At 43.0% G+C, this 25,466-nt stretch overlaps 1 protein-coding gene across 1 annotated transcript in view; it reads left to right on the top strand.

The window, feature by feature from the left end:
- LOC134610515 (myosin-IIIb-like) overlaps positions 1-25,466 on the top strand; it is a 301,018-nt gene that overhangs the window by 64,590 nt on the left and 210,962 nt on the right. The window contains exons 6-7 of the mRNA XM_063453481.1: positions 18,703-18,859; positions 23,143-23,236. Coding sequence (XP_063309551.1) covers positions 18,703-18,859; positions 23,143-23,236 — 251 coding nt within the window. The remainder of the gene's footprint in view (positions 1-18,702; positions 18,860-23,142; positions 23,237-25,466) is intronic.

The raw sequence follows: 25,466 nt of genomic DNA, 5'->3' as shown, positions 1-25,466 counted from the left end.
CTATGTTGCTCCGTTATCTAGTTATCCCTCTAGTACAAGAGAACCTAGTGGGAGCAAAAACCTGATATACAGGAGAAATTCAACCCACCGTCCCTCCGGAATAGTTCCCTCAGCGACATAAGTTCTCCTGTACTTTCCTATGGCTGTCAATTCACATTTTATACAAATTTGTCAAAAAAACAAAACAAAACAAAAAAAAGAAATTTAAGGCAACACACAATACTATAAATGTATAACACACAGCCCAGACCCACGGAGCAACAACCCTTTTAAATCTATCTATCTATATAGTAACCCCTTTCCCCACACGTTTGATCTCACCCACGGTTAGGCCTTCACATCTAGTAATGGCTCACTGCTGCAAGTCCAACATCACATTCACCAAGGAAGAAAAGGAAGCAGCAGAGTATAACATGGTTCACCAAGATAGCACATGGCGTCTGCTCAGTAGCACAGCCAAGAAGGAACAGAGAGAAATGAAGATAGAGAGGAGTGGCTATCTCTCTCCTGACTTGTAAAGGTATTGAATTACCTACTTAACATATCAAAGGGTAAAGCTTATCCCCCTGTAAGAAAGATCTACATGAACTTGATCACATGACCCCTGGTCACCATGCTAGTTTGATAACAGAATGTCACCACATTCCCTCACTTTTTCTTCTCTTATGTTGAGCACATTTAAAAATAATAATATTTCCCTCTTATCTATCTAAACTATGAGATCTGAAGTAGGAAAGGGGAGCACAGGAATTAGTGTGAGTGAGATGAGTAAGGTAAAAGAAAACAGTCAAATAGGGGTTGCATCACCCCACATTCCCCCACTTTTTCTTCATCTATGTTGCTCCGTTATCTAGTTATCCCTCTAGTACAAGAGAACCTAGTGGGAGCAAAAACCTGATATACAGGAGAAATTCAACCCACCGTCCCTCCGGAATAGTTCCCTCAGCGACATAAGTTCTCCTGTACTTTCCTATGGCTGTCAATTCACATTTTATACAAATTTGTCAAAAAAACAAAACAAAACAAAAAAAAGAAATTTAAGGCAACACACAATACTATAAATGTATAACACACAGCCCAGACCCACGGAGCAACAACCCTTTTAAATCTATCTATCTATATAGTAACCCCTTTCCCCACACGTTTGATCTCACCCACGGTTAGGCCTTCACATCTAGTAATGGCTCACTGCTGCAAGTCCAACATCACATTCACCAAGGAAGAAAAGGAAGCAGCAGAGTATAACATGGTTCACCAAGATAGCACATGGCGTCTGCTCAGTAGCACAGCCAAGAAGGAACAGAGAGAAATGAAGATAGAGAGGAGTGGCTATCTCTCTCCTGACTTGTAAAGGTATTGAATTACCTACTTAACATATCAAAGGGTAAAGCTTATCCCCCTGTAAGAAAGATCTACATGAACTTGATCACATGACCCCTGGTCACCATGTTAGTTTGATGACAGAATGTCACCACATCATCATCATAAGCTTTTTGCCCTAGACAAGTTAATTCTCCTACAGAAGTATTATACATTATTCCTTTCCTTGCTATGCAAACATAACCTATGATGGAGGTCTTTAATCTCCACTCAGATTTACCTCTAACACTCAAATGATAATCGGCTTGTGTAGATATTAGTTGGTCAACTGCCTCAGAACCGGACATTACCTCCTTTGCTTCCCAAGGCCATTGGTCTCCCATGTTAGTACCTCCACACACATAGCAGTTGGTAACATTAAGACTACCGGCAATACTCTCGGCTAAATCTATGAACAGGTTTTTAGCATTATGGGGGATCTTATTATCTATACTCATCTCTTCATAAAAGGAATGGTATACTTGATGAGTTTGGGAGGATACCGTATCAGTCTCTATTCCTATAAACAATAATGTCCCAGGATCTAAACCCGTCCCGTATATCTGAAACCCAAATAAATTGCCATACTTATCTAAGAACTTGTCGGGGTTATTTATAAGTATATGGATGGGATTACATTCCATAGACTTACAATATGGGCTAGTCGGCAACTTAGTCACTATCATGTCTTTATCTACTGTCTGTCCCCAAGTCGCCCACCCCACACAAGACCAATATGGGCAAAAGTTATAGTCTTTATTTGGGCATCTAGGACTCACATATTTATTTTTACTACTGGGACAAATATATTTATCGTTAGATCCATACGTCCTCTCCCATCTAAGATCCCCACATACATTCCACGGCTTTCTACCACTTGATATCGCCTTACATGCATCAAATAGCAGAACACCCGAAGAATATACGGATTCTAACACCGTCTTATTAATTAGGGTCCCCTGAGGATCTCCATTCCTGAGAGTCAACCAAATTGTACGAGGTTGATACTCTGGACTGAAGCACTTAGGTTCTCCTACTCCTAAATGGCACACACTATAGTCTATATTTAGGTATCTACATCTCGATACATCTCCTTTACACTCGTATTGTGAATGCCAAATTAGGGTTTGGGAAATATGATTACCTGTTCTCGTAGTCTTAATGCATACCTCACAGCTAGGAGTGTCGGTACTTCTACCTTCCTGAATATAAAAACACATATAAATAAACACAATCAAAAGCACATCTTTCGCCGTCATCCTCAGTCTTCGTCCGTGCGAAGGCGCCTCAGCTTCCAGGATGTGAGGGCTGCAGGGAATGGAGTTCTGCTCGTCTTCACAGGTGTCCCTTCGAGACTTTCCTGGCTTATAAACTATGTGTTGGTAAGCGGACAGGCTTTATTATGGCCTTCTCACTCACACACCAAATCCCTGTAACAATAAAATTTGTAATCCACAATAATTCCTCGTTACTCCGACTGAGTAGTGCGTTTCAACCGGATCTTGCAGGGATTCTCTGGATCTGCTGTAACTTGCCAAGAATCGACTGCTGCTGGTTTAACCCTGGAGTGATGTATCCACGGAGTCACTTCGGCTACTTTTATCGCTGTAGGGGTAGACAAAAGAACAACATAAGGACCTCTCCACTTGGGCCCTAACGGTACATTATTCCACTCTTTAATCCACACTTGATCTCCTGGATGATAACTATGAACAGGGGGATAAATATTCACAGGTAATCTATCTTGTACCCATTTCTGTACCTCCTCCATAGTCTTACCCAATTCTACAACCTGCTGCCGGGTAATTCCTTCTCCCAACTGACTCAAATCCCCCCTTAAGTTACCAAGTACGGGAGGTGGTCGCCCATACATGATTTCAAAAGGAGAGAGGCCCATCCTTCTGGTAGGGGTACTGCGGATTCGCAATAGAGCTATGGGTAAGAGAACGTTCCACTTAAGTTGGGTTTCCTGACACATTTTAGCCAACTGGTTCTTAATAGTTCTATTCATTCTCTCTACCTTACCAGAACTCTGGGGTCTATATGCGGTATGAAGCCTCCACTTTATACCAAGCATATGAGTCAGTTGTTGTAGGCACTGATGAACAAAAGCTGGACCATTGTCCGATCCTATAGAACAGGGTAGTCCATATCGGGGTATTATTTCTCGTAGCAGGAATCTCACAACTTCTCCTGCTTTCTCTGTACGAGTAGGACATGCTTCTACCCAGCCTGAATAGGTGCACACAATTACCAACAGGTAACGATGTCCACCCGATTTAGGCATCACTGTAAAGTCTATTTGTAGATCGGACATGGGGAGTCCCCCCATAAACTGGACTCCTGGTGGCTTTACTGGTCCTTGTCTTGCATTATTTTTAGCACACGTTACACATCTACGTACAATGGCCTGAGTCAAGTTGGATAATCTTGGTATGTAGAAATGTTTCCTGAGAGATTCTTCTGTACTGTCTCTCCCAGAATGTGTCCCGTTATGATAGTTCTGGACAATTTCTACTGCTAGTGATGCTGGTATGACTATTCTTCCATCTTCTAGCTGATACCACTTGTTCTCCAAATACTTTCCCAGTTCAGTCTTTAACCACTCCTCTTCTTGAGTTGTATAAACTGGAGTCCATTGAGACAGTGGGGTTGGTATTAGAGCAGCTATATGCCCCACATACTCCTGTCTTCCTGATTCAGCAGCACGCTTAGCTGCACTATCTGCCATCCGATTTCCTTTGGTTACATCACCATCTCCTCTCAGATGCGCTTGACAATGTATAATACCGACTTCTTTCGGCTCCCACACTGCTTCCAATAGTTGTAGGATTTCAGCTGCGTACTTGATTTCTTTGCCTTCTGAATTCAGTAGTCCTCTTTCTTTATACAAAGCTCCGTGGGCATGAGTGGTTAAAAACGCATACTTAGAGTCCGTATAGATATTTACTCTTAAACCTTCAGCCAATTGTAACGCTCGTGTTAGTGCTATCAATTCTGCCTTTTGTGCTGATGTTCCTTTTGCCAGTGGCCGAGCTTCTATCACCTTGTCTATTGTTGTTACTGCATATCCTGCATAGCGGATCCCTTCTTTCACATAACTACTACCGTCGGTGTAATATTGAACATCGGGGTTCTGGATGGGAAAATCACGAAGATCTGGTCTACTTGAAAATACTTCATCCATTACTTCCAAACAATCATGTTGACTTTCAGTAGGTTGTGGCAAAAGGGTAGCTGGATTTAAGGTGTTTACAGTCTCTAAATGCACTCTTGGGTTTTCACACAACATTGCTTGATACTTGGTCATACGGCTGTTACTAAACCAATGATTTCCTTTGTAATCCAACAACGTCTGTACTGCATGTGGGACTCGTACATAAAGTTCTTGACCCAGAGTGAGTTTATCGGCTTCAGCTACTAGCAGGGCGGCTGCAGCTACGGCTCTTAGACAAGGTGGAAGTCCGCTGGCCACTGCATCCAGTTGCTTAGACATGTAGGCAACAGGTCTTTGCCATGATCCCAAGTACTGTGTCAATACTCCCACAGCCATTCTTCTTTGCTCATGTACATATAGGTAGAATGGTCGTGTGTGATCAGGTAGACCTAATGCTGGGGCACTCATCAAAGCCTTCTTCACATCTTCAAATGCCGTTTGCTGTTCTTGAGTCCATAAGAAGGGGTCGTGCTCTGTACCTTTGATGGCTGCGTACAGAGGTTTTGCCAGTATCGCGTAACTGGGAATCCATATCCTACAGAAGCCTGCTGCCCCCAAGAATTCTCGCACTTGTCTTCTATTCTTGGGTATTGGTATTTGGCAGACAGCTTCTTTTCTCTCTGGCCCCATAATCCTTTGACCTTCAGAGATATGGAATCCCAGATACTTGACAGTTGGCAAACACAACTGAGCCTTCTTCCTGGACACCTTGTATCCTGCCTTCCAGAGAATGTGTAGTAGATCGTGCGTTGCTTGCTGACATTTTTCTTTTGTAACTGCTGCTATCAACAAGTCATCTACATACTGTAACAATACACACTCTCCTGGGATAGACTCGAAATCCAGTAGATCTTGACTTAGAGCTGAACCAAATAGGGTAGGTGAATTTTTAAACCCTTGGGGCAGTCTTGTCCAAGTCATTTGGCGTTTTGAGCCCGTTACAGCGTTCTCCCATTGGAAAGCGAAGATACATTGACTTTCTGCGGCAATTCGGAGGCAAAAGAAGGCATCTTTGAGATCTAAGACTGTGAAATAAGTAGCCCCGCCCGGAATTAAAGCAAGCAGGTTATATGGATTGGGCACGACTGGATGTATACTAACAACCGCATCATTGACTGCTCTCAAGTCCTGCACAGGTCGATACTCATCTGTACCGGGCTTTTGAACAGGCAGCAATGGGGTGTTCCAGGGGGAAGTACAGAATTTTAGGATACCATACCGTATGAACTTATCCAGATAAGATTGAATGTTCTTCTTAGCCTTCTGCGGGATGTGGTATTGTCTTAGGCTCACTGGATAAACCCCAAGTTTTAGTTCAATTTTTATAGGTGGAATATTGCGGGCCAGTCCTGGTGGGTTGTTCTCTGCCCAAACTCCTGGTATGTTGAATAATGTCTCATCACTCCTAGGGTTTTGGCTAGTCAACACTGTATAAAGTCGCCACTCTTCTTCCTTTGGTACGGATAAAGTCATAATACCTGAAGGTCCATTAAACTTTAAGGATGTTGTTCCATTTGGTAGGAACGTAATCTGCGCTTGTAATTTTGATAGCATATCACGTCCCAGCAATTGGGCTGGACATTCAGGCATATAAAGGAATTGATGTTTTACTACGTGGCCTCCCAATGTACAGAGTCGACTTTTAAGAACCGGTTTTTCAGCACTTCTTCCAGTTGCTCCTATCACAGTAATAGTCCTTCCAGATGGAGGAGCAACTAGATTAGTCACCACTGAATGTTCAGCACCAGTGTCGATCATGAACGCACTCCTTTTTCCCCCTATTGATACATCGACCATAGGCTCCGCTCGACCAAGGGGGATGGAGCCCGGTCGGTATCAATAGTCCTCCATGACCGTGTCAGCCAATCCTACAAAGTCCCTACCTTCTCTATCGCGGGACCTTTGCGCTGCTGGAATATACCTGTCTTCCCTAACACTTCCTCTGTTCCAATTACTCCCTCTATACCCATTACTCCCTCCGGGGCCTCCTCTACCTCTCGCTCTGCCTCTAAAGTTTCCGTAACCTGACCTAGGTCTGTCTCTCTCAGACTGTTCTCTTCGCGGACACTCATTTCTCCAATGCCCTTCTTCCTTACAGTAAGCGCACTGATTTCTACTTAGAGGTTCCTCATTCCATCTACTATCGCCTCTATCCGGGCCCCGTCTATCTACGCCTGCGATCGCTACCGCTAGCATATCAGCCTTTTTACGCATCTTGCGCTCTTCCTCTTTCTTACTTTCTGTATCCCTGTTCATATAAACCTTATTTGCTACCTCCATTAGTTGGGTGATGGACATACCTGCAAACCCTTCTAACTTTTGTAGCTTGCGCTTAATATCTCCGTATGCTTGGCTGACAAAGGCGGAGTTAACCATTCGGGAATTATCTGCGTCTTCCGGATTAAAGGGGGTATACAAGCGGTATGCCTCCAATAATCGGTCATAAAAGACACTGGGCGCTTCATCGCTTTTCTGGATCACCTCAACTGTCTTCGACATGTTAATAGCTTTCTTTCCTCCGGCTTTCATGCCAGCAATTATAGCGTCTCTATAGGCTCTGAGTTGAACCATATCAGCACCATTTACGTTCCAATCGGGATCAGTGTTGGGATAATGTGTTGCGGCCCATGCTGCTGGATTAGCTTGGTTCAAAGCACGGGCTTTATCTTCTAATGCTTTAATGGCTGCTTGATTTATTCTTGTCCTTTCCTCATTGTTAAATAAAGTCATTAGTAACTGCTGGCAATCAGCCCATGTCGGATTATGCGTCTGTACTATTGAGGTGAACAGATCAGTCATAGCTTGTGGTTTCTCAGTATACGAGGAATTATGGGTCTTCCAGTTTAAAAGATCGGTTGTGGTGAATGGGACATATACGAAGACTGGGTCAGCGTGTGCCATTTGACCTGCGGCATCGATATAAGCTGACCCGGGATTCAGACGAAGAGGCATCTGATAGTGCTTTAATTGTTGGGCACCAGTCAACTGTCGGGTTTGGATGGGGCTACGTAGAGGGGCGTCAGTCATGGGTTCCGGTCGGGGAGAGATAGGGTATGGGGATGTGGGAGGTTGGCTTTGGGAAAAGGTTGTAAATAAAACACTTCGAGTCGAGCTAGATGAAGCTTGACCGGAAGTCTGAAGTGGCGGCAAATCAGGATATTCGTTTCTAATGGGGGTTGGTTCTGATTCCGGAAGGGGAGATTTAGTACGAGGGGGGGTGGATCCTGTACTGGAGGAGGAAGCGGAAGTGGATGAGGGTAATGAGGGGAGGGGTGCAGGACTTCCTGCGTTTGCGTCACTTCCTCTTAACGGAAAGTAAGGGGGCGGCAAAGGGATCTCGGACTCAGGGGGCGTGTCCAAAATGGGCCTAACACCAGTCCTAGTGGACGAACAAGTCCTAGCTACCATGAGGCGACACTGCTCCTCGTGGCATGTCTGGAGCCATTTTGGCGAGTCATTTACGGCCTGTCTCCAACAGTCAATATAAGGAAACTGGCCGTAAAGTTCAGGCCTACCTGATACAGCCACGTGTAAGCGCTGTACCAGAGTTGGATCCAAACTGCCACGTGGCGGCCATGCCGCAACCAAAGTAGGCCACTCCCTAGTGCACAAAGTAACCAAACGTACAGGAGACATCTTAACCCCAAAATCACAAGTTTTGAATCCCTTTTTAAAATTCTTCACCATACAACCTAAGGGATCCGGAATCGTTGACTGCGACGCACCCATACTTAACAATGGAACGTCGTCGACAACGAATACTATACACGCGTACTATTCAACAGTCACACCCGTTTCCTCTGGCAACAGCACCACGCGGTACAGTTACCAAGTGAAACGTACACAATAACAATAAACACTCAGGGAATTCCCGTACACACACAGCTGTTACACCAGTCACTATATAATCAATATTATGCCCTTTGGCGTAACTATACAGTCACCCACGCTATAATTCCCTATATACGAATTACCTGTCTATAACACACCCCAGTAACATCGTCTTTTACAAATAGCGGTTACAGTACGGTTAGCATAGGTCAAAGCACAAGTTAAGGTCACAATACAATTATTAGTGGTTATGGTGTTAAAACATGCAATTGACGACAATGATTAGTACTTATATACAGTGTCAGTAAATATACAGGGTTATGGTACCGTGCACTATAATACAGCAACACACTATTAACACTCTCGCTAGACGGCTGAGCTCGCGCTATCTAACAAGATATACACTTTACTAAAACAATCGTTAACACATTTACAATTCCCAACTAAACTATTGGCCAGTACCTTGAATTGACTACCTAAAAACAATCTACATACGTTTTGGTTAGCCACACTGCCCAATCACCACATATATATAGCGAGCTAGAGGACCGAATTTACACAGACGCCTCTTAGTCGCACTATCAAAAGTCTAGTGGGTTCCAAATTTACACGCCTTCCCACTTAGCCCAGATAGGATGAGAGCTAGCGAACCGAATTTACACAGACGCCGCTTAGTCTCCCGGTCTCTCCGACCTAGCGAACAAAATGTACACCCTAGAACGCTAGTCTAGACAAGACACCGGTGTCCGGCTAGGGCTATTTACACCAGAGCCCCGCCTGACTAACAGAATCAAACGGTCTGACTAAAGAGCGTTCGATCGAGCGGTGCGCCTTCGCTCCTTCCCTCCGACAGAGGTGGCAGATACACAGATTCAAAACCCCTTTGGGCCTACCGCACAATCGGTATACCCCTAGTGGGTCCTGCCGTCTAAAACAGCAGTTGTCTTACCTCCTCGTTCCTGAACCTGAGTTCACACTCATCGACGGGGACACCCCAGCACTTCTCACGTAGAGGCCGATGATCTCCTGGACAACGGCCCAGTGGCGCCGAGACGAAGGGAGGTCCACGCAGAAGTTCAGGGGTGCAGCCGTAGAGAACGTGGGCAAAGATAGACCGTCTCACGCCTCTGCCTCTCAGCTACCGTTGAACGATGAGCTTCCCGGCCAATGCACCAAATGATACCGGAGAAACTGACGGAAGCCAAGCACAGAGAGATGGACACAGGTTTCTTCAGGAAGGAAGAGATTCTTTATTGGATCACCGATCGGGGACTCAGAGGGACTAGCGTCACCAAAATACCACAAGTTCTGAGCCCCGGACAATAGTGCAGGCTCCTTATATAGGCATATAACTCCTCCCATATTAAGCTCCACCCGCACATTCTCTTACCCAATCAACACAAATAAGAATTAACTTCCTGTTTGACCGCATGGCTTGTCCAGCACAATGGAGGAGGGGAATACTATATCCTGTATTCTTGCACATGCTCCGTACACTACTGATCGTATCTTGCCTCGTGCAACCAACTGATCGATACGTCGGCATATGCACGTACACATGCCACGTGGTAATCTCGGCCTACTAAATTTATTTTTACCGAGATTCCACCACATTATGTGTGTATAGCGGTGTGTGATTAGCGCTCAGTATTGGTTATTATTAATATGTGTGTATAGCGGTGTGTGATTAGCGCTCAGTATTGGTTATTATTATGTGTGTATAGCGGTGTGTGATTAGCGCTCAGTATTGGTTATTATTAATATATGTGTATAGCGGTGTGATTAGCGCTCAGTATTGGTTATTAATAATATGTGTGTATAGCGGTGTGTGATTAGTGCTCAGTATTGGTTATTATTAATATGTGTGTATAGCGGTATGTGATTAGCGCTCAGTATTGATTATTATTAATATTTGTGTATAGCGGTGTGTGATTAGCGCTCAGTTTTGATTATTATTAATTGTGTATAGCGGTGTGTGATTAGCACTCAGTATTGGTTATTATTAATATGTGTGTATAGCGGTGTGTGATTAGCGCTCAGTATTGGTTATTATTAATGTGTGTGGTTAGCGCTCAGTATTGGTTATTATTAATATGTGTGTATAGCGGTGTGTGATTAGCGCTCAGTATTGGTTATTATTAATGTGTGTGTATAGCGGTGTGTGATTAGCGCTCAGTATTGGTTATTATTAATGTGTGTATAGCGGTGTGTGATTAGCACTCAGTATTGGTTATTATTATGTGTGTATAGCGGTGTGTGATTAGCGCTCAGTATTGGTTATTATTATGTGTGTATAGCGGTGTGTGATTAGTGCTCAGTATTGGTTATTATTAATATGTGTGTATAGCGGTGTGTGATTAGTGCTCAGTATTGGTTATTATTAATTTGTGTAAGGGGCAAATAGCCGTATATGGAGTAAGGATACAGCATAAGCATAGGATAGTATAAAGGGAGCAAGTCGGTTGTGGTGTGCCGAGACCGACGATACGGTAGGCCTGTAAATAAAGAGGGCCCACCAAGGAATAAGAAAGTAAAGTAAATGGAAAGAAAAGAGTGTTGAAATGAGGAGTGGGTGGGAGGGTCATTCTGATGCTGACCTCAAGTGATATGAGTCAGGTAAGGGGTGTCCCTTATATAGGGGAGTGAATTAATTTAAGCCCCTCCCACAAATACAGGCCAAACGGCCTTAATACTTGTGTAAGGGGCAAATAGCCGTATATGGAGTAAGGATACAGCATAAGCATAGGATAGTATAAAGGGAGCAAGTCGGTTGTGGTGTGCCGAGACCGACGATACGGTAGGCCTGTAAATAAAGAGGGCCCACCAAGGAATAAGAAAGTAAAGTAAATGGAAAGAAAAGAGTGTTGAAATGAGGAGTGGGTGGGAGGGTCATTCTGATGCTGACCTCAAGTGATATGAGTCAGGTAAGGGGTGTCCCTTATATAGGGGAGTGAATTAATTTAAGCCCCTCCCACAAATACAGGCCAAACGGCCTTAATACTTGTGTAAGGGGCAAATAGCCGTATATGGAGTAAGGATCCAGCATAAGCGTAGGATAATATAAAGGGAGCAAGTCGGTTGTGGTGTGCCGAGACCGACGATACGGTAGGCCTGTAAATAAAGAGGGCAAAAATGAATAATCAAAGATTTAATACAGTCAACAAATATATACAAATTAACCAGACATTTCCTTAAATGCATTACAGTATTTAATTCCTGGAAGAATTTTGAAGGTAGGAATCTAGGACCGAAAGTGGACACCATTTGTTGTGGGTAGGATAGTATGTTATCTCTACTGTTGGTCCGTGTTGACTAATTTCGGAATGTGGTAGAGCCAATAGGTAGTAATGTGTTTACGTACGTGGGATTGTTGAAGACAATGATCTGTCTGAGTGGTGGTGATGGTAGTGGATTCTCTGGCCCGAGAAAGGCATAAAAGGCAATGTGCATGGCTGGTAATGGCCGACTTGGTAGTATAATTGAATGGTTGTAGATCTAATAGGTCCGATAAGGATGAAAAGTTGGATGGCTATTGGTAATCTCTGAGAGTATCGTGGGGGAATGGATTCCTGAAAACCTCTGAGTATATTCTTATCTGGTATGATAGCATGAAGTTATGGTAGTTTTGGCCATAGGCTATCCTGTGTTGTTGAATGCCTGTAAAATATATAATTAATGGTGTGTGAGATAGTTTAAGGTGGCAAAAAGAAGCAAAACCTAGGAGAAATGTTATGACACAGGTTGAGCTATGTTGTGTTCCAATGAGATTCTTTAAGCCAGGTAAAAAGCTGTGTTATGTGTTCTACAAGTATGGGATGAAAGTGTTAGATGGGATAGTGCATGCTATGCTGCATGAGTATGTCTAATCCATGATTTTGTCTCTGGAACAAAAGAGTGGCCGTGACTGTATGGGCGGCTGTAGGAAGCATATGATGAACATGCCTGGAATATAAATGAGACAATTGTCGGCAGGGATGTATACCCCCCATCTGGTACATGAAAGTGAAATGTGATAAGTGGCCAACCAAGTGAGTTCCCCAGAAATATCATGACCTTATGGATGAGTAGTGGCGTTTGTTGATGATATGACATGTGCCTAGTTGTCTGAGTAACAACGGATTGATGACCCTGACCATGATTTACCACATGCCACAGCAGCTGCTACAATGGGGTAGATCTCCCAAAGGGGCTGAGGTGGTGGAAACATTTCCAAACCTGGATGCCATGGCCAACAGCTCCAAAGCAATTGTTCCCGGTAGATCGCTGCCAAACCCGTGGTAGACGCCGCATCTGACCATCTGGTTGGAGAAGTGTCCGACAATCCTGGAAGGAACATGCTTTTACCATGCCAAGTGGTTAAGAAATCCCCCCCCCCCATGTGCAGGTCTGCTGTTGCTGAGGTGTCTAGGGACATCCTCTGATCGTCATGTTGGAAGTGTGGAAAAAAGGGGAAAAGGGGAAAGTACTCTGGATGTGAAAGCGTGGTCTTGTGGTATGATTGGCATGGTAAAATTAAGGAACCTGGTAGTTCCTTGCAGTTGTAAGTACTAAGCAGGAGGTAGTGATTGATGTAGTTGAGAAGGTTCCCTATTTGTCTTGTGGTAACTTGCGTGTATGGATGCCGACTCAAGTCATATGCCCAGTAATGTGATAGTGTCTGAGCCTTCTGTTTCTTATGGGGTACTGGGACGCCCAAGTGGTCAACCAGACTAAGCTGCCGTGAGGCTTCTAGTGAAAAATATGTTATCTTTGATCAACAAGAAGTCTTCTAGATAGTGTATGACTAAGGCCTCTGGATATGTTATCATAACCAGCTCAGAGTATCTGCAAATATCGATAGTAGGCTAATCTGTAGCTCGAAAGTTGAGCAGGGAAAGGATTGCCCAATTTATGCCATGTAAGTGCCAGTGTGTAGGGTAGATGGTAGCCGTTTACTGCGTTGTGATATTGGTCTTACTTAACCAAGCTTCAACCCATGCTTGAGTGATAGCTGTAAAGGTAGATCAATGGTGTTGTATAGTAAGAAAACTCCTCGAAGGGTATGAGGGAGTTGAGACTTGGGGTAGCGGAGGTGTGTGGTGCCAATAAGTCTATGGTTAGTCTTTGTTTAAGGGAAGATTCCTTGTGACAATACCAATGTGTTTGGTGCCATGCTGTAAATGGTGGAGATTGGAAGACCCCTCTGCAAATCTTGGCTATGAGTGTGTTTACAGCCAATGGTTTTGTTGTGCTGACTGTAAGTGAGGGCATGCTATATCCCTTGAAGGTGTATTTATGATACCTGTAAGGGAGCCCTTTGAAGCTTTAGTAAATCTACTACAAGTCTGCAAGGGTGATGAGTCAGTAGTGTTGAAAATGCATTAGTGTGTACAGATGGTGAGTACGTTATTTGTAAGTTGTATTGGGACACATGGTTTGTCATGTGCCCTGAACCATTTGAACATATATGCAACAGTCTATATGCAATGCAACTACTCATATCAATGGTCTCTGGTAGTTCAGAGGTGCTGGTACCTGGAGCCTGAGAGTGCTCGTCCATTTGTTTGGGACAAACTCCCTTCTGTATGGGTACCTGCACAAATAAACATCTCTACATATTCCAAATGCCAACCCAACCAAGGGATGATCAGATCCCCATTTACCTGGAATCCCTGGATCTGACCATCACCGATACATCATCATACATATATGCCTTGCTTCCCCAATGTGCTGGGATCATACGTGCAGGCTTAACGTCTTGTGTGTCATAAGAATTGATTGTACCAGGTAACCGAGTTTCGGTTGGTGCTGGTTGTAGAGTAGCGTGAGGCCCAGCCTTGTGAGGGCTGTGGTGACCAACTTGAGATTGCCAGTCTATCATAATTTTTTTTTTTTTTTTTTTTGCTCATGAGTTTATGAGTGAGGCTAGCATAGCCTGGGTGTCACCTGAGTTGATGTAGCTGGGCCTTCCCCTGCCTCCGTGTTGTCCGTTGGTCGGTGGTAATGTGTGGGATCGTCCAGGATCTGATTGCTGCTGGACTAGCAACATCTCCTCTGCTTGAAGGTGTATCAATTCTAGCCGGGGTGCTAGGAAGAGGTGATTCTTCACCATCTTTTGGAGAAATACTTAAATAACAATAAAGATTGCAATTATTATTTGTACCCAGGGTTCTTGTACTGGCTTGCTAGCTAAGCCGTAAAGCGAAACGATTAGGCTTGGTGTTTTTTGGTGACTGGTGAGGCCCTGCTAGTTGCCAAGTGGCTTGAGAGGCTCTATCTATGCTTGGCGCGAGGGGATTTTGTGTGGCCACTGAATGTTGTGGCAGGATGTTGGCCTCTCGGTGACAGTAACCAGAAAATAGGAAGGGGAGTGACAGGTGAGGCCCTCTCTATGATACAATGCGAGGCGGCTAGCTCATGAGTGGCCCGAGGGGTGTATGCCTCAGAGTGTGAGGCGGGGTGTTGGACTCGCGGGACCACTAACCGAAGCATAATGCAGAGAAAAAAGGGGGTAATACTTATTGGGCCCTAGAACCCTAATTGCCAGTACACTATTACTATTCCAGGGAAGGTAAGAGATGAATAACTACGTGAGCAGGTGTATGTACCTTGTAGTATGGTATTGAACCTGACAATCCATATAGGTTTTTAGTAGTGACTGTAACCTGAATGGATAAAACCGTATGGCATAAGGAAATGTGGCATAGACCAAGCTTATCTTAATACGTACAGTATATGTGAAAAGTAAAGTGCCGTGATGTGTAAATATTAAACATCGTAGCCATACTGGTTAAATATGTATCAATCTTAACCCATTAAGTGCCGTATGTACAAGTGAAAATGTGGTCTGTCCCCACTTTGTAAGATGTATGTCCCCTTGTTAGGGGAAAGTCTGTGTGTGAGCAGCGTGCTGTGAAAAATTTATGGGAACTATATTACCAGTTACGTATATACAGATGCGTCTGCTACTGTGTAATAATATATGTATTTATACCAGATGTTGATATAGTGCTTGCTATGTGAATTGTTGTATGTCTTATTGAATGGTAGGGGTCAGTGAACATGGTGTTGCAAAATGCAAGTGCACTGGAGATCTGCCGAGTGCCCTATAGGTGGCAGTGTAGTTGGATACTGATTGGTATGTGAAATGTTTGTCTGTTGACCTATAGGGGTCAGTGTTTTGGTGTTTGTAAAACCCCATGAAAATTGTCAATGTACTTGACAGACCTGTAGGTGGCAGTGTTGATAGAACCACTGTTGGTCTTGATGTGAAATGTAAATTATTGTGAATTAAACCTGAAGATGAGCCCATGCTGGAGTTTAATTTATGGTTTATGGTTATGTTTAAAACAATCTTATGTGTAATTTATATTGGCTGGTAAATTGTATATGACATGTGAAGACAGTTTTGCTGTTGACCAGTAGGGGTCAGAAATGCTGATTGTATGTTAAAATACCCTTTAACCCCTTAAGGACCAAACTTCTGGAATAAAAAAAAACCCCATCATTACATGTCACACATGTCATATGTCCTTAAGGGGTTAATCCTACCGTTTGACAGATAGGAGTCAGTATAAAAGCGAAAATGCTGTAGTTAGTTTGTTTGCTTATGAAGTGAAATAAAGTCTGAGAAGCCTGTAGTATACCGATTGACCGGTAGGGGTCAGCATGTAGGCGAAAATGCCATGGTTAGTTGGTTTGTACATGAAATGCAATAATGTCTGAGAAGCCTGTAGTACACTGAATGACTGGTAGGGGTCAGTGTGTAGGTGAAAATGCAGTGGTTTATTGTTTTGTACATGAAAAGCAATAATGTCTGAGAAGCCTGTAGTACACCAAATGACTGATAGGGGTCTGTGTGTAAGTGAAAAATGCAGTGGTTTGTTGGTTTGTACATGAAATGCAATAATGTCTTGAGAAGCCTGTAGTACACCGAATAACCGGTAGGGGTCAGTGTGTAGGCGCAAATGCAGTGGTTCGTTGATTTGTACATGAAATGCGATAATATCTAAGAAGCCTTTAGTACACCAGAAGACCAGTAGGGGTCAGTGTGTAGGCGAAAATGCAGTTGTTCGTTGATTTGTACATGAAATGCAATAATGTCTGAGAAGCATGTAGTACACCAAATGACCAGTAGGGGTCAGTATGTAGGCGCAAATGCAGTGGTTCGTTGATTTGTACATAAAATGCGATAATGTCTAAGAAGCCTGTAGTATACCAAAAACCGGTAGGGGTCAGTGTGTAGGTGAAAATGCAGTGGTTTATTGGTTTGTACATGAAAATGCAAAAAACGTCTAAGACGCCTGTAGTACACCAAATGACCAATAGGGGTCAGTGTGTAGGTGAAAAATGCGGTGGTTGGTTGGTTTTTACATGAAATGCAATAATGTCTGAGAAGCCTGTAGTACACTGAATGACCGGTAGGGGTCAGTGTGTAGGCGAAAATGCAGTGGTTCGATGGTTTGTACATGAAATGCGATAATGTCTAAGAAGCCTGTAGTATACCAAAAACCGGTAGGGGGCAGTGTGTAGGTGAAAATGCAGTGGTTTATTGGTTTGTACATGAAAATGCAAAAAACGTCTAAGACGCCTGTAGTACACCAAATGACCAATAGGGGTCAGTGTGTAGGTGAAAAATGCGGTGGTTGGTTGGTTTTTACATGAAATGCAATAATGTCTGAGAAGCCTGTAGTACACTGAATGACCGGTAGGGGGTTTAAACGAATGAACTTGCAATGGTTTTAGAACAGACTTAGACAAAATGCAGCCGTAAAGTGAGGACCTGACCCGTGCATGGTGCCGTGGGACTGATGCCTGGCGTAACGGGTAGGTCGACTTACAGTTTGTGAGTCACTTGGACACCATCCACGGTGATGGATTGAAGAAAGAAGGTGGTAGGCCGGAAAAGCCTGTGGCTGGATTCCTGACACAGCTTTGCTTAGAAAACCTCATGGAGTAATCAGGTAAAATGGCGTCTGGATGACCCGGAAGTGGAAATCATTCTGATGCTGACCTCAAGCGATATGAGTCAGGTAAGGGGTGTCCCTTATATAGGGTAGTGAATTAATTTAAGCCCCTCCCACAAATACAGGCCAAACGGCCTTAATACATATGTGTATAGCGGTGTGTGATTAGCGCTCAGTATTGGTTATTATTAATGTGTGTGTATAGCGGTGTGTGATTAGCGCTCAGTTTTGATTATTATTAATGTGTATAGCGGTGTGTGATTAGCACTCAGTATAGGTTATTATTAATATGTATGTGTATAGCGGTGTGTGATTAGCGCTTAGTATTGGTTATTATTAATGTGTGTGATTAGCACTCAGTATTGGTTATTAATATATGTGTATAGCCGTGTGTGATTAGCGCTCAGTATTGGTTATTATTAATATGTGTGTATAGCCGTGTGTGATTAGCGCTCAGTATTGGTTATTATTAATATGTGTGTATAGCGGTGTGTGATTAGCGCTCAGTATTGGTTATTATTAATATGTGTGTATAGCGGTGTGTGATTAGCGCTCAGTATTGGTTATTATTAATATGTGTGTATAGCGGTGTGTGATTAGTGCTCAGTATTGGTTATTATTAATATGTGTGTATAGCGGTATGTGATTAGTGCTCAGTATTGGTTATTATTAATATGTGTGTATAGCGGTGTGTGATTAGCGCTCAGTATTGGTTATTATTAATGTGTGTGTGTATAGCGGTGTGTGATTAGCGCTCAGTATTGGTTATTATTAATGTGTGTGTGTGTATAGCGGTATGTGATTAGTGCTCAGTATTGGTTATTATTAATGTGTGTGTGTATAGCGGTGTGTGATTAGCGCTCAGTATTGGTTATTATTAATGTGTGTGTGTATAGCGGTATGTGATTAGTGCTCAGTATTGGTTATTATTAATATGTGTGTATAGCGGTGTGTGATTAGCGCTCAGTATTGGTTATTATTAATGTGTGTGTGTGTGTATAGCGGTATGTGATTAGTGCTCAGTATTGGTTATTATTAATGTGTGTATAGCGGTGTGTGATTAGCGCTCAGTATTGGTTATTATTAATATGTGTGTATAGCGGTGTGTGATTAGCGCTCAGTATTGGTTATTATTAATATGTGTGTATAGCGGTATGTGATTAGTGCTCAGTATTGGTTATTATTAATATATGTGTATAGCGGTGTGTGATTAGCGCTCAGTATTGGTTATTATTAATATGTGTGTATAGCCGTGTGTGATTAGCGCTCAGTATTGGTTCTGGTTATATATTGAAATCTATTAAAGGCATGTATTTTAACAAGTCCTTAATTTCTTTTTTTGGGCCTCAGTTCGAGGAGCTAAAATTAATGAATATCTCCTGGAGAAATCTCGTGTCTCTCATCAAGATGATGGCGAAAAGAACTTTCACATATTTTACTCCATATTGTATGGAAGCAGCGAAGAGGAGAAGAATCTGATCGGACTCCTCGACCCATCATTGTACAGGTAGATAAAGTAACCTAGCACACAGGGATTCACTAAATCTAAAAGCAAATGTTATCTGTTTTAAAGAAAAAAATACAATCTCCAAGTTCTTGAGTTGAAACGAGACAAAAGTAGATTTTGTTACCAAAACAGAGTGTGTTTTGCTTTTGATTTTTTATGCCTGCTGACTTGTTTATTTTCTTTATGGTTCCACCAGATACATATAAATAGACCATTCAAAGTCCAACAAAAGTTTCAATACATAAATCATTGCCATTTTGTGTCGGACGTCATCCTTGCCGGAGATCGATACAGGACTCTTGTCACCCCCTACACTACTAATTAAATAAACTTTGGTCTACAAGCCTCCTGCATGGAGCGGAACTGCCTGAAATGGACAAGGAAGCAGGAGAGGCGGCTGATCTCCCAACCAGGAGTACCCAGAGCCCCAGCAAATCTACTCTTGCGCCCCCTCCCACGTTGGACCGGTGGGAGTAATCTGGGTCTGTCCCTGGGAGGCCGATTGTGGCCAGCCCAAGTGCTTTGCCACACAAGCAAGTGGCTGACTTGGAGCCGAGCATCACACAAGGCTGACTTGGAGCCGAGCATCACACAAGGCTGACTTGGAGCCGAGCATCACACAAGGCTGACTTGGAGCCGAGCATCAGGCGCGCGCCATGTATTTTCCCATGCGCAGCAGTGTGAAGCCTAACATTATTTCAGAGACCGCAACATCAAAAAAATTGGCACAAGCTGGAACTCAAATTGCAACAGTTTACCCTTCAGGAATTGAGTAGCCACTCATTAAAAAAAGGTGCTATCTCTAGAGCTCTATCGTGGGTGTCCTTCCCCCACAGCGAAGAGAACTCGAATGTGGAGGTGGAGCGTGCGGCGTCCCCTGCCTGTTCACAGCCTGCTAGAAGGCATCAGCGGCTGAGGCCTGAATTAGGGTTCCCCTGGGAGGATGTAATACGTGTGAGAAACCAGACAGCGATGTGGCGTCTGCTCCATTTGCAGATACCTGCACTGATGAGTCAACAACGCCTCTTCAAGCCAAACTAGATCATGCACCTTAAGGGCATAGGATGAGCTGAGTTGTATGGTTGGACTCTTTGGGCTTCATGGCCACACATTTTTTTTTTTTCCTTTTGCCTAGATTCACATGGAGCATTAGAAATTTAATTTTTTCACCCTCGATAGCCGTTTGGTTTTCTTTCTTTTTTTATGTTCCATTGCCGGTTATTGTGCCACTTCCCTCAATTGAGTGAATCTCCTAATGTTTTGCTGGGGGGTTAATCAATGCATAGAACAGTATTCATCGGTCTAGTATTTCCCATACGTTTGACTCTCCTGTTTGTCATTTGTGCTTAGACAGTTCTGCTAATCTCTCCTGTGTTCCTTCATGCTTTCTCAAAAAGAAAAAAAACGTGCTGCATGTCTTCACTTCTTGTTTTAACATATCTACCACATTACTGACCTGCACTTCAAAAATAAAGATTGTAAAAATTAATGTGAAATAAGTGGTTTGAATATGTGACTAAAATGTGACTTTCCAGATGTATTGCACAGATACCCAGGTTCCCCCCACACACATATAGCAGCAGTAAGATAATTGGTTAAGAGATCTCAATTTTGTAAGTTAATAAACCCCCCCTGATTTCTAATTCCCTATATAATAACTGGTTATATCTGGTCTCACCTGTCCTGCTAGTGGGACGGATGGGTGTTGATTGCAGGTTGAACTAGGGAACCTTTAACCTCACTGGAGTCTCTGCATCAGTGGAACCTTGTCCTCTCATTGAGCCTCGCTGGGTGCAGGCTTGCCCTTTAGTACTCGACCCAGGGGGATTGGTCCCTGTGACAAACTCCCCTTTCCAAGTGAGTTTGCCACAAGCTCCTGGAGGAGCCTGCTTGCCACAGACTATGGGCCCTGTAATATTCACTGAAAAAGTCTCTGTTCGTTTATTTGGACTCTATGATTCGGGAATTGAACAGCCGTATGAACCGAAGACCACCCTGGAGCTTGTTAAGCTTAATTGCTACAATGTAGCAATTTCCACCGCAGTGTTCGAAGTGTTCGTATGGTGGCCGCATTTCCTATGGAGGACCACGAGGTGGCGGCCATCTTTTTTGTATGAAAACAGGCAGCGGTTTTTGGTCGTCAAGTTCATGGAACTATTTTCAGACACTGAAACTCCCGAACACCGCTGGACTTCCACGATCGCCTGTGTTCAGTTTTATAACCCTAAGGAAGGCACTGTTTGGAAACGTTCCCACGAACAAGGGGAACAAGCTCCAGGGCAAGACTCTTGAATATGTTCGGTAGTTTGTTCAGTTTTTAAACTACCGAACTAGACCGACCGCAAGCCCTGATTCTCTGGAACTGTTTTGGGCATGGGACCATGTGTGCGGTCGGTCAAATAAATGACTTCCAGGAAGTTATTGAACCTTGAACCGATCTGGGTGATTTTTGGATATGTTGGTCACCCAGATCGGGACCATCAGGGGATGCAACTTTTGTAGGGATTTTGTGTGTTTAAAGGTATTTTTCGGGTTTTGTAAAAAAAAAATGTTTTCTGTGCCTGGAGACAATGGAGTTTAATACAATGCTGACTCAATTATCTCCCAGGCACAGGGGAGGGATTGACCTATTGTGTATGGGAGTGTCCTGGACCTGAGGGCCAATGTTACTGTAGTCTGCTCTCTGGTCCAGGGGAGAGTGCCCCTTGCATGGGGGCCTGCTTATAAGGCCAGTTGTGGCTGCCATTAAACAGGTTTTTTTTACCCTTCATGAAGTCTGGTCTCATGTTTGGGGGATTGGGAGGGCTATATTCACTCTGGGGATTGCTATAATCACTATACTTGTAAGAGCAGCCTGGTTTGCTCTCTGGACTAGGGCTACCCACTAGAAGCTGGATCCTTGTCTTGGGTCCAGATTGGGCAGAGGACAGCAAGACCCCAACCAAGCTGCAGCAGTTTGTGGGGTTTACAGTGGTTATGGTGTCCGGTGCGGTGCTTATGGTACTCCAGGATTACTAGCTGCGATTGACGGAGGTACCCGATCGGGGTGCCAGGCGGTCCATCACAATCTCCACCTTCTAATTTATCTCTTGGAGAATGCTCTAAATCTTCAGAAGAAAAAAGGCTTTCAGGGGGGAAGGTTTCTAAAGTAATAGAAGATGGTGAAACCTAAAGAAAGTAGAATTTAGTATTTACTTTACCTCCAAAATGCATTACCATGTAAGAAGAAACCTGTGAAATCCCCAGAAAAGACAGTTTTTAATTCTACAAATGTTTTAGTCTTATTTAATTTACTTGAAGAGGTAATTGCAGGGTGGGACATATTGCCATCGCTCAATGTACTGATCGCAAATTGAAATGCTGCCGTTTGGGATAAAGGTGCTAAGGGCCGAGTTGCATGAATTAGAAGACAGATTTATCAGGTGACTGTCTCTCAGTATAAATATTATTGCTGTGGAGCTTTGTGATCATTAGGATTACAGTTTGTTTCAGTGCCTACATACACCGTAATGTGAGTATTATTATAGAGGAGCTCTGTGATACACTTATACACATCACACTTTACTGTGAGTTTTATTGCTTTGGAGCTCTGTGATACATTCCTACATTGCACCTTACTGTGAGTTTTATTGCTTTGGAGCTCTGTGATACATTCCTACATTGCACCTTACTGTGAGTTTTATTGCTCTGGAGCTCTGTGATACATTCCTACACTGCACCTTACTGTGAGTTTTATTGCTTTGGAGCTCTGTGATACATTCCTACATTGCACCTTACTGTGAGTTTTATTGCTTTGGAGCTCTGATACATTCCTACATTGCACCTTACTGTGAGTTTTATTGCTTTGGAGCTCTGTGATACATCCCTACACTGCACCTTACTGTGAGTTTTATTGCTTTGGAGCTCTGTGATACATTCCTACATTGCACCTTACTGTGAGTTTTATTGCTTTGGAGCTCTGTGATACATTCCTACATTGCACCTTACTGTGAGTTTTATTGCTTTGGAGCTCTGTGATACATTCCTACACTGCACCTTACTGTGAGTTTTATTTCAGTGAAGCTCTGATACTCGTACACATACACACTGCACATTATAATGAAATACACTCAGGCTGTACGAAAAGTGACTTTAGTTTTAGATTTTAAATGATTTACTTGTGGGTGAAATTCTGGGATACTTGTGATATTTGTTCTGGTAACATTATACATATGATAATGGTAACTGGTTTCTTATTTTTTTCTGAATGGCTAATGTGCGCTGGGTATTGTTTCGTCTTCTAGGTATATCGGCAGAGACTGCACAGAGCCTGATCGCTGGCACGTTGGTTATCAAAAAGTATGTAACGCTATGAGGATGGTCGGTTTCACCGAACAGGTGTGTGAAGTCATTAAAAAGTCTCACTACTCTGTGCAAACACTGAAAAGGCAACTACAAATGAAGTTGTACACAATTTAGTTTGTGCCAGTTTGTCCAAATAAAATTCATTTTAATCCACATTCTCAATCTATTAATCCAGGATTTCCTGTGGCTTCTGAGTCCAGTTGTGCATTAAAAGAATATGAAGCAAACTGGCATATGGCTGTGTACCAAAAAAAATATAAGACAAAATAACATGGTGTAGTATCCTTGGGTATAATATGTGACCCGCCAATATAGCACACTCACAAGATATCCAAATAGTAAGCGCCTGTAGGGTGCCTCCCCCGATAGCAGTGGGGGGGCTCAGAGGTATCCTCCCATCGTCCTTTGTGTAACCAAATCAGCATATGAACAGGAACCAGGAAGGTGGTAAAAGATATTTATTGAAATAAATAAAAAGGTATAAAATACCACGTTAAATCCTACGCGTTTCGTTTCCGTGCAGGAACTTCTTCAGGGACTTAGTAAAAAAAAAGGAACCATAAAATAACAGAATACAATTGTGACGATAGTAAACTGTATCGCCGTCCAGTATTCCCTTTTTCCCAATTGCCAGAAACATAAAAATGTTCAACATTTTTAGAAAAAAATATATATATAACATAGAAATATATAAACCACATCCCTGGGTAGCTGAGGATACTGGGAGTCACATATCCAAATTTCACGAAAATCCGTTCAGTAATTTCCGAGTCGCATCGTGTGGAAGTTTGACCGGCTCTCCATGTGGTGGTATCCGATTTTAGAGTTCCATGAAATCAGTAGTCAGGTCTCCGTTCGCGCAGAATTACACGAAAACTACCATAGGTATGTTGCGGCTGGTTACATGAGAGTTCTCCCCTCGTTCGGTAGATTAAAACTCCCGAACGCCATAATGATCGGAACGTTCACGTGATTGCCATGCCGATAACCATTCCAGGCAATCCACAAGTTCCGCTGGCCGCATTCGGGAGATTTAAGATGGCCGCCATCCTTTGTTCTCGCCACGTGTTCATATGCCGAATGGCGGCCACCTAAAAGCACTCAATTAAGTTGTGGGTTTTCGTGTGATTACTCAGTGTTCCAAATTCTGATTGCTACCCAGGGTGGTCTCCGTTCGGTAGAACGAATACATTTCCTGAACACATAATTAAAACGAAACGTTCAAAGGTAGTTAAAGAGCAGGGAGAGGACACAACCGAATGAACACAGGTGAATGCACGGAAATTCTTTACAACAATATAACAATGTATCCTCCTAAAATCCTTCCCTCCCACTTCCCTCTTAAATAGTGTTGTTTGGATCGTCCACAAGATGTTTCCTTGATTTCCTCAATGATTTGCTGCATGCAGATGCTCCTTCAGCTGTTCCGGGTTAGTGACGTCATCATTGACGCATGCATGTGTGCGTTCCACTGACGTCAGTGACGTTCCCCTTCTAGCTCGTTCGTATATGGGCGATCCTATTTAGAAATCATACAGGGCTTTCGTAGTGTTACATATATTGGCATTTGGTTGGAGGGAGAGGGAATTTCTCAACCTCTCTTCAACCCCTACATACAATAGTAAACCTTTATATATAAAAAAAAAAAAACGTTCTTTTAACCCCTTAAAGACACATGACATGTGTGACACGTCATGATTCCCTTTTATTCCAGAAGTTTGGTCCTTAAGGGGTTAAAGCCATCATATGCTGTCTGAACTGTTCCCATTACAAACTTATAAACAAGTGTTTTCTAAGGATACTTATTTACACAACAAAGTGTTTAGAAACAATATATTATAAAGATAAAATCATTCTCTATAAACCATATATATATATATACACAAGCATTAAAGGTCCGATCTTTCTTTAAGTGTTCCTCATGTCTGTCTGAGAAAGACAACAACCCCCCTACCTCACTAATATATATATATAAATTCTCTCCCAAAACAGGGGAGTGTTTGACCTATTTTGTATGGGAGTGTCCTGGACCTGAGGGCCAATGTTACTGTAGTCTGCTCTCTGGTCCAGGGGATGGGGGTTGTTGTCTTTCTCAGACAGACATGAGGAACACTTGAAGAAAGATCTGACATTTAATGCTTGTGTATATATATATATATATATGGTTCAATAAATATCTTTTTTACCACCTTCCTGGTTCCTGCTCCGATTCATATGCTGATTTGGTTACAAGAAGGACGATAGGAGGATACCTCTGAGCCCC

The sequence above is a fragment of the Pelobates fuscus genome, chromosome 5 (assembly GCF_036172605.1).
Source record: "Pelobates fuscus isolate aPelFus1 chromosome 5, aPelFus1.pri, whole genome shotgun sequence".
NCBI lineage: Eukaryota > Metazoa > Chordata > Amphibia > Anura > Pelobatidae > Pelobates > Pelobates fuscus.
Note: the sequence above shows the minus strand (reverse complement) of the source record. Positions and strands in the feature narration are given on the sequence as shown.